This window comes from Setaria viridis, chromosome 7, assembly GCF_005286985.2.
Source record: "Setaria viridis chromosome 7, Setaria_viridis_v4.0, whole genome shotgun sequence".
Classification (NCBI taxonomy): Eukaryota; Viridiplantae; Streptophyta; class Magnoliopsida; order Poales; family Poaceae; genus Setaria; species Setaria viridis.
The window spans coordinates 26,044,743-26,055,833 of record NC_048269.2 but is presented as its reverse complement, the minus strand read 5'-3'; the positions used below and the strand labels follow the sequence as shown (position 1 = coordinate 26,055,833).

General features: G+C 44.0%; 2 protein-coding genes across 5 annotated transcripts; both read left to right on the top strand.

The window, feature by feature from the left end:
* The first annotated feature begins 998 nt into the window (after window positions 1–998).
* On the top strand, window positions 999–4,770 carry LOC117864261 (serine racemase). Of its 3 annotated transcripts, none has more exons than XM_034748295.2 (8): window positions 999–1,157; window positions 1,350–1,542; window positions 1,679–1,765; window positions 1,855–2,085; window positions 3,121–3,194; window positions 3,280–3,466; window positions 4,034–4,330; window positions 4,635–4,770. In XM_034748295.2, exons 2-7 carry the CDS (start codon window positions 1,355–1,357, stop codon window positions 4,281–4,283), a joined length of 1,017 nt encoding a protein of 338 aa, XP_034604186.1. In that variant the 5' UTR covers window positions 999–1,157; window positions 1,350–1,354; the 3' UTR covers window positions 4,284–4,330; window positions 4,635–4,770. The 3 variants fall into 3 exon arrangements, with proteins under 3 accessions (XP_034604186.1, XP_072151069.1, XP_034604185.1); XM_072294968.1 differs by lacking the exon at window positions 4,635–4,770 and adding an exon at window positions 4,436–4,476; XM_034748294.2 differs by lacking the exon at window positions 4,635–4,770 and having other exon boundaries at window positions 4,034–4,453.
* LOC117864801 (actin-depolymerizing factor 6) lies at window positions 4,716–9,256 on the top strand. Of its 2 annotated transcripts, XM_072294970.1 has the most exons (7): window positions 4,716–5,133; window positions 5,663–5,801; window positions 5,908–5,999; window positions 6,675–6,768; window positions 7,254–7,340; window positions 8,408–8,675; window positions 8,775–9,256. In XM_072294970.1, the coding sequence occupies exons 1-7, from the start codon at window positions 4,861–4,863 to the stop codon at window positions 8,923–8,925; spliced, it is 1,104 nt and encodes a 367-aa protein (XP_072151071.1). In that variant the 5' UTR covers window positions 4,716–4,860; the 3' UTR covers window positions 8,926–9,256. The 2 variants fall into 2 exon arrangements, with proteins under 2 accessions (XP_072151071.1, XP_072151070.1); XM_072294969.1 differs by lacking the exons at window positions 4,716–5,133; window positions 5,663–5,801; window positions 5,908–5,999; window positions 6,675–6,768; window positions 7,254–7,340 and adding an exon at window positions 7,832–8,227 and having other exon boundaries at window positions 8,410–8,675.
* Window positions 9,257–11,091: the final 1,835 nt, after the last annotated feature.

Here is an 11,091-nt window from a genome sequence, read left to right as displayed (position 1 = left end):
GCAACCAATTCTAACGGCTCAATGTAATCTCATGATGGCAGATGCCTGTTTGCATGCATCTCGATTTTCTTACCATGCACGTCGATGAGGGTGAATGGGTGATGTGCTTACTGCCTTGGAAACGAGTGATCACTGTTGATCCTCCGTTGACACAAGAACCACTTTCTAGACAATGAAGTTACAACTTACAAGGAAGCCTAAACTTATTTATATTACGATTGGTAACCAGTGCGGATCAAGGGTTCAACAGCTTGATCAACTTATATCTCTAAAAAATGAAAAAAAGATGAATCAATGTTCTTCTCTTAACCATAATTCAGAACCCATGGCAAGCAACACTCGTTGTGGCATCAACGACGCGGTGGCCATCCTCACAGTCACCGCCTACCAACACGGGGAGCTGCCGGCGGCGGACATCGGCCATCAGGAAGAAGCGACTGACCTCCTTACATGAACTAAACGGTACCCGCGGACCTCCTCCCACGAGTGTTGCTGCCGGTGAAAGAGGATGCATGGCAGGAACGGCTTGTCTCCATGGAACGCTACCACCTCGATCGGTCCGCTCGGTGGTGCCGGCGTGCCGTCACTGTAATCTTCTAGCGCCGCTAGCTGCTGCCATCCGCACGGCGGTTCTCACGGGAATTGAACGACCCCGAACAAAGTGATCCGGAGAGGCGGAGAGTGATGGATATGGGAATGACTTGGGCTGGGCTCGCAAGGGCTGGGCCCATTCGGGACCCAGGTGAGAAATAATTAAGAAAATGACTAATACATTTGTAGATTTGCTTTAAGATGTGTGCTCTTTTCTAAAAGAGGAGTATCGGAGCAGGCTCAGCGGAGAGTCACAGACTACAGTCACTGAAAACATGCGACTCTGAGAAACACAGCAAGCTGGTTCTGATGGGCCGTGGGAGGTCGAGTGAGTTGAGAGCTTGAGCCTGTGATGGACCGTTTCTTTTGCGTGGGCTTCACATGGGCTTAGTCACCGGCCTCCTCCTACCTACAGTACACACTACTGAAGCAGCGAAGCAGGAAGCACACCGGGAGTTCTTTCTTCTCTTGCAGTCGCCGTCCTCGTCCTCCCCTCATCTTGGCGAGTAGCGGCGACCTGGAGTGGAGAGATTCATCCGGACCTCGATTGGTTCCTTCTGCTGTTGGTAAGGAAACCCTGCTTTCCTCGGATTCATTGTTCTAGGAGCCAATTTGTAAGGAACTTTTCTTTGCTGCGACTAATCAAATCCCGAATCCTTCTGCTCGGACGGATGGTCCAATCCGCCCAGTTTGCTGCGTGGTGGACTATCAATTTCTGTTCGTTTTCCAAGAGAACTGATGTGGTTTCAACTTACTAGGCTCGATGGGAAGCAGGGACGACAGTAGCGACATCACAAGAGGCCAGGGTTATGCTGCTGACATCGATTCCATCAGGGAGGCGCAGGCCCGCATTGCGCCGTACGTGCACAGGACGCCCGTTCTGTCCTCGACATCGATCGATGCCATTGCGGGGAAGCAGCTGTTCTTCAAGTGCGAGTGCTTCCAGAAGGCGTGAGTAGGAATAGGATTACTATCCGATGTGTTATTCGGTTATAGAAATGCTTTGTATTTGGTACTGCACTGATTTTCTTTTAACAAATGGTGCTGTAACGGTTGTTTGTGTGGGAAAACATATTGTGCTGTGCAGTGGCGCATTCAAGATCCGAGGTGCTTCGAATTCGATATTTGCGCTTGATGATGAGCAGGCATCAAAGGGTGTGGTGACGCATAGCAGGTTTGGTGCTAGCTTCAATGTTTTGTTTGCAAATTTTTTCAGACATCTGAAGAACAGAAAGTTATTGATACGATGTTTTTTTTCCGCAGCGGGAACCATGCTGCCGCCGTGGCTTTGGCCGCAAAGCTGCGTGGCATACCTGCACACATTGTCATACCAAAGAATGCACCAGCATGCAAGGTTGACAACGTTAAGCGGTATGGTGGTCATATCATCTGGAGTGATGTCAGCATTGAATCAAGAGAATCTGTTTGTAAAAGAGTCCAGGAGGAGACTGGTGCTGTTCTTATTCATCCCTTCAATAATAAGTACACTATCAGGTGTGTTTTGGGCTTTGGCCATGAAATGATTTTCTGGTTTAGTTCTTCTATTATGTGGGGAGAAGTGGAAAGAAGCACCCTCGAAGAGCCCAGTACAGCAAGGCATTGTATACTGCATTCAGGAATAATGAATTGCTCCCGAACAGGAGTCTATTGATTCTCTCCCATTTGGTTGCATCATAGGGGCAATGTGGAAATTATGTCCATTTCCAAAGACTTGATCTGCTTCTGATATATAATTTATTTAGATATATGCAAGAATCAAAAGAAGTCAGTTTAGGATTGGAACACTAGAATTGTTTTGATGTGCAAGAAGTCAGTTAGCTATTTGGAACCGGAGGTATGGAGAAATGTTTTTGGTTCATGGTCACTACGCTTTGCAAAGTGATGCACTCAAATGGCTAGATTCTTAGCAATTTTAAGAAGGTCGGAGCGTGTAGGTTTAGCAGTCTGTTCGAACACCTTTGTCTTTCTAGATTACCATATCCTAATATAATGATGAGAACCATGGATGTCCATGTATGGAGAATTTTTATCAGATGCTTACTTCAGTATTGAACTATTGATAGGTTCTCCTTCTAGTGAAATAATTCTATTGAAATAATTGCGAAAACAGTTGGAGTTACTTGATACTAACCTCGGCACGTAATGAACTTATCACACCAACCCACTTTTTTTTTATTTTGCTTGTTGGGTTATTTGGTTTAAGTGAATATGAACCCATTTTTATTTATAGACAAAAAGGAGGACCCTGCTTGTACAGAAGATTACAGATTCCAAAAGAAATGTGGATTAGGAAACGAAGGAACTTAAACATTAGCTTAAGTGTGCACCCGGACACAAAAGGAAGAAAAATGAAATGAAATGAAATGCTACTTAACATCGAAGACGGTCTAGCTGTAAATTATTAACCAAATGACACTAACTGCTGCTATCATTTGAACCATTTTTGGATCTGCTAACTTTCTCAGGTTTTGTTTTTGTGCATTGTCAACATGTGCTCTTACTGTGTGAAAAATTGTGATGATTTTCCAGTGGTCAGGGTACAGTATCTCTTGAACTTTTGGAGCAAGTTCCTGAAATCGACACAATAATTGTTCCCATTAGTGGTATGTACGACATTAACTTTTTCACAATGTTAATAATACTATTTTCATTTTTAACACTAGCATAATTTTTTTGGCTGAACTGCAGGTGGTGGTTTAATTTCTGGCGTGACCCTTGCTGCAAAGGCCATAAACCCTTCCATACGTATTCTGGCAGCAGAGCCAAAAGGTGCTGATGATTCTGCCCAATCCAAGGCTGCTGGAAGGATCATCACATTGCCTTCCACAAACACCATTGCTGATGGACTACGAGCTTTTCTTGGCGACTTGACATGGTATAGCAATTTGCACTGAACATACATGCATCATCGTTTTCACTTGTTTGTTGATGGTTCTTTGAGCCTTTTCTACAACACTCATCCTTTATCTTGAGTTCTTGACATGTATGCTTGGACGGATCCAGAAAATAATGTTATTGGTGTCACTTATATGGGAATATGAGGTCATAACTTATTCATTTGTAATTTTATTGACTAATTATACTTAGAATTCACTTAGGGTTAGCAAGAGCTCATTGCTGTCAAGTGACAACAATGACATGCTGGATCCACCCTGTGCTTGATCCGCTCATGAAAATGTCGGATAATATGTTTTTGCTAGAAGGTGTTATGAATTAATGTCCTGAAATGGTTTGCAACGCTGCCAATACTCAATGTTATGCAGTTATGTTGGAACCTACTATGGCCGTATTGGTTAGAAGTTAGAACTTCCAGTTATGCTGTGAGTTAATGATGCTGACAGTAAAAGGAGCATAACCACAAATATCTGAAACATACTGCAGAGCACCTATATGCTCAGCATTCTATCTTGTTTTATGGGTACTTCTGATCTCTATATTTTAGGCCTGTGGTGCGTGACTTGGTGGATGATGTCATCGTTGTGGATGACAATGCCATTGTGGACGCTATGAAAATGTGCTACGAGATCCTGAAGGTGGCTGTTGAACCCAGTGGTGCAATTGGCCTTGCCGCGGTTATGTCTGACGAGTTCAAGCAAAGCTCTGCTTGGCATGAGAGCAGCAAGATAGGGATCATCGTCTCTGGAGGTAATGTCGACCTCGGTGTTCTTTGGGAATCGCTGTACAAACGATGATTGGAGTTGGACCGATGAAAATTGTACCTGAATTTCAAATGCACTAGGTGAGACATTGTAACTTTTACATTGTTTCAAAGTAGAATACTTTCTTGTCAGTTGAGTTACTTGTACAAAACATTATGCGGTACAATTTAATATCTGTTTGTCAGCGAGAAGACAATGTGAAAGCCTGAAAGACTGTTTGGGTGACCGAATGACCGATGATTTGATTCCAGACTTAGTTCAGTCCAGCAGGCCTTCAAGGCAACAGTTTTAGCCTCAATTTTCTTCAAATCGATCCCCAGGTTCAAACGTGTTTAACGAAATTGATAAACAACTAAACAAGTTCGACTGACTTCCATTTGGCAGGAGCGAGAAATCGGACCGGCTTGGCAAGCAAGAGCTGCCTCGCGTAGTGAGGAATCCGTCGTTCCAGCATAAAAACACGAATCTTAAAGCACCCCTTCCACCGAAAGAGAACCCCTTCCCGACCTCCTCCTCACACCCTTCTCCCCTTCCCCTCCCACCGCCGCCGCCGCGGAAGACACCGGCCATAGCAAGCATACAAGCGCGAGAGAGGCTGCCGTAGCCACAGATGGCGAACAAGCGGCAGCGAGAGGCGCGGAAGCGCTTCCGGGAGGCGAATCCGGACCTCTTCCCTCCGCAGCCTGCCCCTTCTGCCGACGGCTCCAAAAAGAAGAGCAAGAAGAAGAGCATGTTCAAAAAGGTCAAGAAAGGCGGCACGGGGAGGTCGAAGCACCCGATGCGGGTTCCCGGGATGCGGCCCGGGGAGTGCTGCTTCATCTGCAAATCCACCGACCACGTCGCCAAGGCCTGTCCCGAGAAGGCCCTCTGGGACAAGAACAAGGTACGAACTCACTAGTGCCTATGATGTATTCGGTACCTTGTGAGGCCGCTTTGCTTAGCCGTAATTTCAAAGTGCCAAAGATGCCATAGACGCTGAATAATTTAGCCGGTCTAGAGTCATATAAGTGATGCTGCCTTTCTTTAAGGTTGCTCAATTTCCTGTAGCATGCCGTTGCTTGATTAGGTATTCATCGGGCAAGGAGTGCCACTGTAGTACTGTACAGCTACTGATACTATCCCTGCTTGCCAGATTCAAACTCATGACATAACTCTTTGAACAAAAATGTGCTGTTTGTTTGTTTGTTTGTTTGTTTTCGGAAGACCAAACATGTCCTGCTTTGATCAATGGTTATATGATGGACTAGCAGCTCTCCTCTGTCAAATGCTCTTGTTAATGAGTTATACTCAGAGTTAATTAGTTGTTTTTGTTTATGTACTTTTTTGTCAATTGGTTTATGTTTGATTTCTACTTTTGCAATGATTCATTTTCGCCTTCTTTTGACTATGTAATAATACTATGTTCGTTTTAGATTTGCTTGCACTGCAGGGAGCGTGGCCATAGTCTGAAGAACTGTCCTGAGAAAAGTGAGGGGAATTTAAAGAAATTTTGCTATAACTGTGGTGAATCTGGACATTCTCTTTCCAAGTGCCCCAAGCCAATTGAAAATGGTAATAATCATACATCCATCTTACACATCTTCTAGTACTGTATACCTGCCAGCATTGTTATCATTACCTATATGGTTTCACTCATTTAACACAACTCCATATAAAGGAGGTACAAAGTTTGCAAGCTGCTTTGTCTGCAAACAGCAAGGGCATTTGAGCAAGGATTGTCCTGAAAACAAGCATGGCATTTATCCAAAGGTATTTCACCATACTCCCTTATACCTTCTCAAATCTCTTGGTATGCAAATGCAAGATAGTGAAATAAGAACATGTACATTTTTTTTAACTAGAATCTATTGGAAACAAAGATGCCATGCCTGACAGAAAATGCTTTTATCATTTTGTGCCAGTTAGGTTTTTGTGATCTCCTCTACGCTTTAGGTGATTAGAAAGTTTTTTCCTTCTTATTTTGGATAATGACACACCATGCAAACAAATGGATAGGCAAACCTTTAAATATATGGCAAACAATTGACAAGTTGCTAATTTTGGGGGCTTTAGATTTTCCTAGGAAATTGATCCTATAAGCCTCTTCTTCTAAAACCAGTAATTCAACTTGAACTTATCTATACATTCAGCTATGAAGGTTGTCCTTCTTCAGAATCTGGAGATACCAAACTGCTTGTATCAACTCTTGATGGAATATTTAATTTCCTCTAGCTAGCTCCCAAGTCTATCCTCCTGGGGTCCTGGTGATCCTGCACAACCCTATCTAATGAAAACAATGTTTTGGGGCATCAATCTGCTTTTATGTCAAAACTTTCTTCTATTGCTTTTAGTACTGCTGAGACTGCTTACTTGTGTTCTTTCTTCTTTGTTTTGTTAAGATTATGGCTTCCTTGCATTTAAATCTAAACTCCATATCTTTGTTAGGGTGGTTGTTGTAAGATATGCGGTGAAGTTACACACTTGGCCAAGCATTGTCCAAATAAAGGGAAACAAGATTTGATGTCCTCCAGAGATTATGGTAAGCAGACCATGGGTATCAACTTCCTTAACATACCATTGCAACATCATGGTTTAGACATTTTCTCAAAATTTGGAGCACTGGCCAGCATGTGTGGAAAGTTCTTGTGACTGATCTATATAGTCGACGTACCTTTAGTTATTATCCAGTCTCCACAGTAACCAGCAAGGTGTTTCTGCAGGATGCATACACCATATTCTTGCCTAGTGTTTTTACTTTTTAGCATGAATCTACAGTTATTTTATTCGTAATGTCAAAGATAAAGGAAAAAATATGGATATATAGGCTGCATCATGTAACTATTAAGGATGGGTGAAATGTTGTTTTTCCCTTGACAATGTCTGGATTTGCATATGCCAATGTCTAAGATAAATTCTAATATACTATAGTTTGAGATGGTCAGTAATATGATGCATGAACCTATGTTGTAGTTGTCCAGTACAGGAATATCTATTTACTGTTGCATTTGGCCTGCTTATTTTCAGATGTCAACATGGAAGAACACTATCAGGAAGGCCCTGTCGGTCACCATGGTGGAGATGACCTTGAGGACGACTTCATTGAAGAAGAAGAACCGAAACCCACCAAATCAAAGAAGGCAAAGCAACCAGGTTCAAAATCGGCTGGAAATGATGAGAAGAACGCCAACACAAAGGCAAAAGCTAAACAGTCTCCAAAAGTTGTAAAATTCTTTGGCTAAAGAATGGAAATTTTGTAGCTTACGATAGAGAAGATCCTTCTAGACTTTTTGTATTGTGCGGTCGTGGTCGTGTAACTTACAATGAGAATTTTTCTGCCAACCACGTGCAGTTTGAAACTTATCAGTTTGGTACCTCCGATTGTCCACTGTGCTCTTCTAGTTGGTTCTGATGGCATGTGCTTATTCGAAACTGGCAGAACGATTATACTCTGTGGATTCGGTTAGTTTTCGCATCCATTCGGGTCCAGCTTTTCTTTTACATATATTTTTTTTGCCTCGATTGCTTGTAGAACAGAAGATACTTATGTGCCAATTGTGCTTTCTGTCGAGTATTCAGACGCTACAGCCTACAGATGGTGTTCCGGGTTCCAGGTTGTCTAGCTGTCAGCCTGTCACAGCTAGTTCATGGTTAGTGTTCCTCATGTTGCGCTCGCTAGCCAACCGGAGAGGAAAGGCCGGCCGCGACCTGTCGAAGCGGAGGACCGATGGGTGGTGGTGGCGCGCATGCCGGACGCGCGCACCGCGCACGAAGGAGGGGACGTGCTTGGTCAAGCACGCCCCCCTCCTCCGAACGTGGCGGCATGGCGCCGCGGCACGCACAGCACAGATCCCCGCCTCCTATATTTGGCCTCCTCCTCCCTGTCACACAGGCCTTGAGAATCTTGCGTCCGTCGGCGCCATCGCCATCGCGCACCGCCTCCTCGCCACCGCACCGTCGTCGAGCCCGGCTGTGGAAACGAGACAAACCCGTCGACCATGGTGAGCGATCGAGCACCCACCTGATGTTCTTCTCATTGCAGATCAATGTCTCGATTTCGATTGATTAATTTCTTATTGGACGAGGTAATGCCAGTGGTGCAAGATTTGTTCTGTAATAACCGTACGTGTTTGGTCTTGTGTTGTTATCGCAAAACCAAAAAAAAACTTGATGATGCACAAAGGCGAACTCGGCCTCGGGGATGGCCGTGAGCGACGAGTGCAAGCTCAAGTTCCAGGACCTCAAGTCCAAGCGGAGCTTCCGGTTCATCACGTTCAAGATCGACGAGCAGACGCAGCAGGTGGTGGTGGACAGGCTGGGGCAGCCGGGCGACACCTACGATGACTTCACCGCCTCCATGCCCGACAGCGAGTGCCGCTACGCCGTCTTCGACTTCGACTTCACCACCGACGAGAACTGCCAGAAGAGCAAGATCTTCTTCATCTCCTGGTACGTGATCCCAATCGGTTGCTGATAATTTCATCTCATTATTATATATAACAACGCCGCCGGAACGCTGGTGAATCCATGGAGATCCGCATGCCGCAGGTCTCCGGACACGTCGAGGGTGAGGAGCAAGATGCTGTACGCGAGCTCCAAGGACCGGTTCAAGCGGGAGCTGGACGGCATCCAGGTGGAGCTGCAGGCCACCGACCCCAGCGAGATGAGCATGGACATCGTCAAGGCGCGAGCCCTCTGAACTCTGAAGAGAAGCCGCGCCGCCGCTCGCGCGCGCAGCACGCATGCCCCCGGATCGGCACACGTCGACCGGTGTCCTGCATGTACCCGTGTGCCGTTTTTATGCACCACCGGTGGTGTGCCAGTGTTCTGTTACTCCGTGTAAACTACTCTAGATCATTTTTCCTTCTCCGTTCAAGATTTTAGACGGCATGTCGAGATAATCCTTCAATTCCTGCTGTTGCTGCCGAGGGTACATGTATGTCTACAGCTGCTATGTGGGTCAGACTCCGTATAGGCTGTGCCATTTCGAAGAGAACTAATGCAAGATGAGATTTTGGTTGCCCCCTCTCTTTCCGATGCCTTTTGGTTGATGCAATTGATGATAGGGTTTAACGGGTAATCGCTTTAGTTTTTTTACCAAACACTCCTATGCACACTCTATCCGTATAGTATGAGCACCTTCGTGTCTAGGACACCAGATCCGAGATAATAGATTCTTTTGATTTGGCGCGGGAATCAGCTATCTGTGTTTTGGCTGCGGTCGCCGTGAAACTTGAACGGATCAATTTATATTTACCAAATCAACCTTCTATCTCACTTTAAATTACTGCTCTCTCATAGTTTGAGTCTCCAACTGATATGACAATATTGAAAAAAAATTTGATGTGGCGCGACTTATTTGAGCAATTGTCAGAGGTCAGGTTTTTACCGATGAATCATTGGCGTAACGGGAATTGCAAAGACGCAAAGGCATGTGCATATTGCTTCTAATATGTTGTTTTATGCAATGCTAATAGGATATTTGAAAGAGAAAAGAGCGAGGCGAGAGAAAATGATCATTGTTTCACAAAACAATTGTACCCTCAACTAAACCTTAGGATTATGAGACAACTCTACTACCATTGCACGAGTTTTTATTGCTATACAACACAAAATATTCCTTTTTCACTTGCACAAATTAAAGAATCGTAGAGTTACTACGAGACAACCCAGAACACAGCACACTATGCAAGTTGTCTATTAAGTCGTATAATCTTTATACGTGTCAATGTATGATATTGCCCTATTAGATGGTATCATTGTAACTAACACTTTTGCACTTCTAAAACATTAGAGTTTTTAAAAAAAAATAAAGAACACTATGAAAAGAACATAGAGTAAACTCCTTTGCCTTGCCACTTGAGAGCTCGCGGGGTTGTTTGGATACGAGGTACTAAACTTTAGGAGAGTCACATCGGATGTTCGGACGCTAATTAGGAGGACTAAACATGAGCTAATTATAAAACTAACTGCAAAACCCCTATACAAATTCACGAGATGAATCTATTAAGCCTAATTAATCCATCATTAGCAAATGGTTACTGTAACACCACATTGTCAAATCATGGACTAATTAGGCTTAATAGATTCGTCTCGCGAATTAGACTCCATCTGTGCAATTAGTTTTATAATTAGACTATATTTAATACTCCTAATTAGTATCAAAATGTACGATGTGACAGGTACTAAAGTTTTGGAGGATATATCCAAACACCCCCTTAAACAAATACTTGTTACTACCGAGACTCCAAGAGCATCCAAGTCAATTTGGCATCGTTTCCTATGTCCATATGCGACTTTGAATGCTCCTCGGAGTAATATACAAATGCAGAAATGAGGAAACGATTCCTCGCAGAGCAATATAGTACACAAAAAAAGTGCTGCATATACGCAGCAAAACTTAGTCTAGTTTGTCCTTTTTTATTTTACTGCCACCACCGCCATGAGTTTAAAAATTCTTTAAATTGCTGCGATGTCCAATCCCCTGCCCCTATAATTTTTTACGATTCTTTTGCGCAAAATTTCACCGGTAAAAACGGGAGATCGCCTCAGTCGTTGGTTGAGTGGTTCACGGCGTCACCAGTAAAATCGGGAGTACATTGTATGCTGTGATTTTCCTTCCCTCCTAATGGATCGAGAGCCCCGGGAGAGTAAACAGATCACACCCAAACTTTAACTTGAAGAAACTGTGCTGCTTTCACATGAGCGCGGTGGAAGCCTTTTTCTTGATCTTTTGAGCTGTGGCAGTCTGGCAGATCGGTCAGGTAAAGCTGCTGCCCGTGTATTCTTTTGCATTGTACGGTTATTGTCGGTCGATTAGTGTTTGGACGTAGATATTGAGTTTTAGAATTTGGAGCTGATCGAG

Coding starts and splice junctions, on each gene's coding strand:
- LOC117864261 (XM_034748295.2), top strand. CDS start 1,355: ATGGGAAGCAGGGACGACAGTAGCGACATCACAAGAGGCCAGGGTTAT. Junction 2,086..3,120: donor AATAATAAGTACACTATCAG/GTGTGTTTTGGG, acceptor ATGATTTTCCAG/TGGTCAGGGTACAGTATCTC. Junction 3,467..4,033: donor TTTCTTGGCGACTTGACATG/GTATAGCAATTT, acceptor TCTATATTTTAG/GCCTGTGGTGCGTGACTTGG.
- LOC117864801 (XM_072294970.1), top strand. CDS start 4,861: ATGGCGAACAAGCGGCAGCGAGAGGCGCGGAAGCGCTTCCGGGAGGCG. Junction 7,341..8,407: donor CGACTTCATTGAAGAAGAAG/AACCGAAACCCA, acceptor GATGATGCACAA/AGGCGAACTCGGCCTCGGGG. Junction 8,676..8,774: donor AAGATCTTCTTCATCTCCTG/GTACGTGATCCC, acceptor CGCATGCCGCAG/GTCTCCGGACACGTCGAGGG.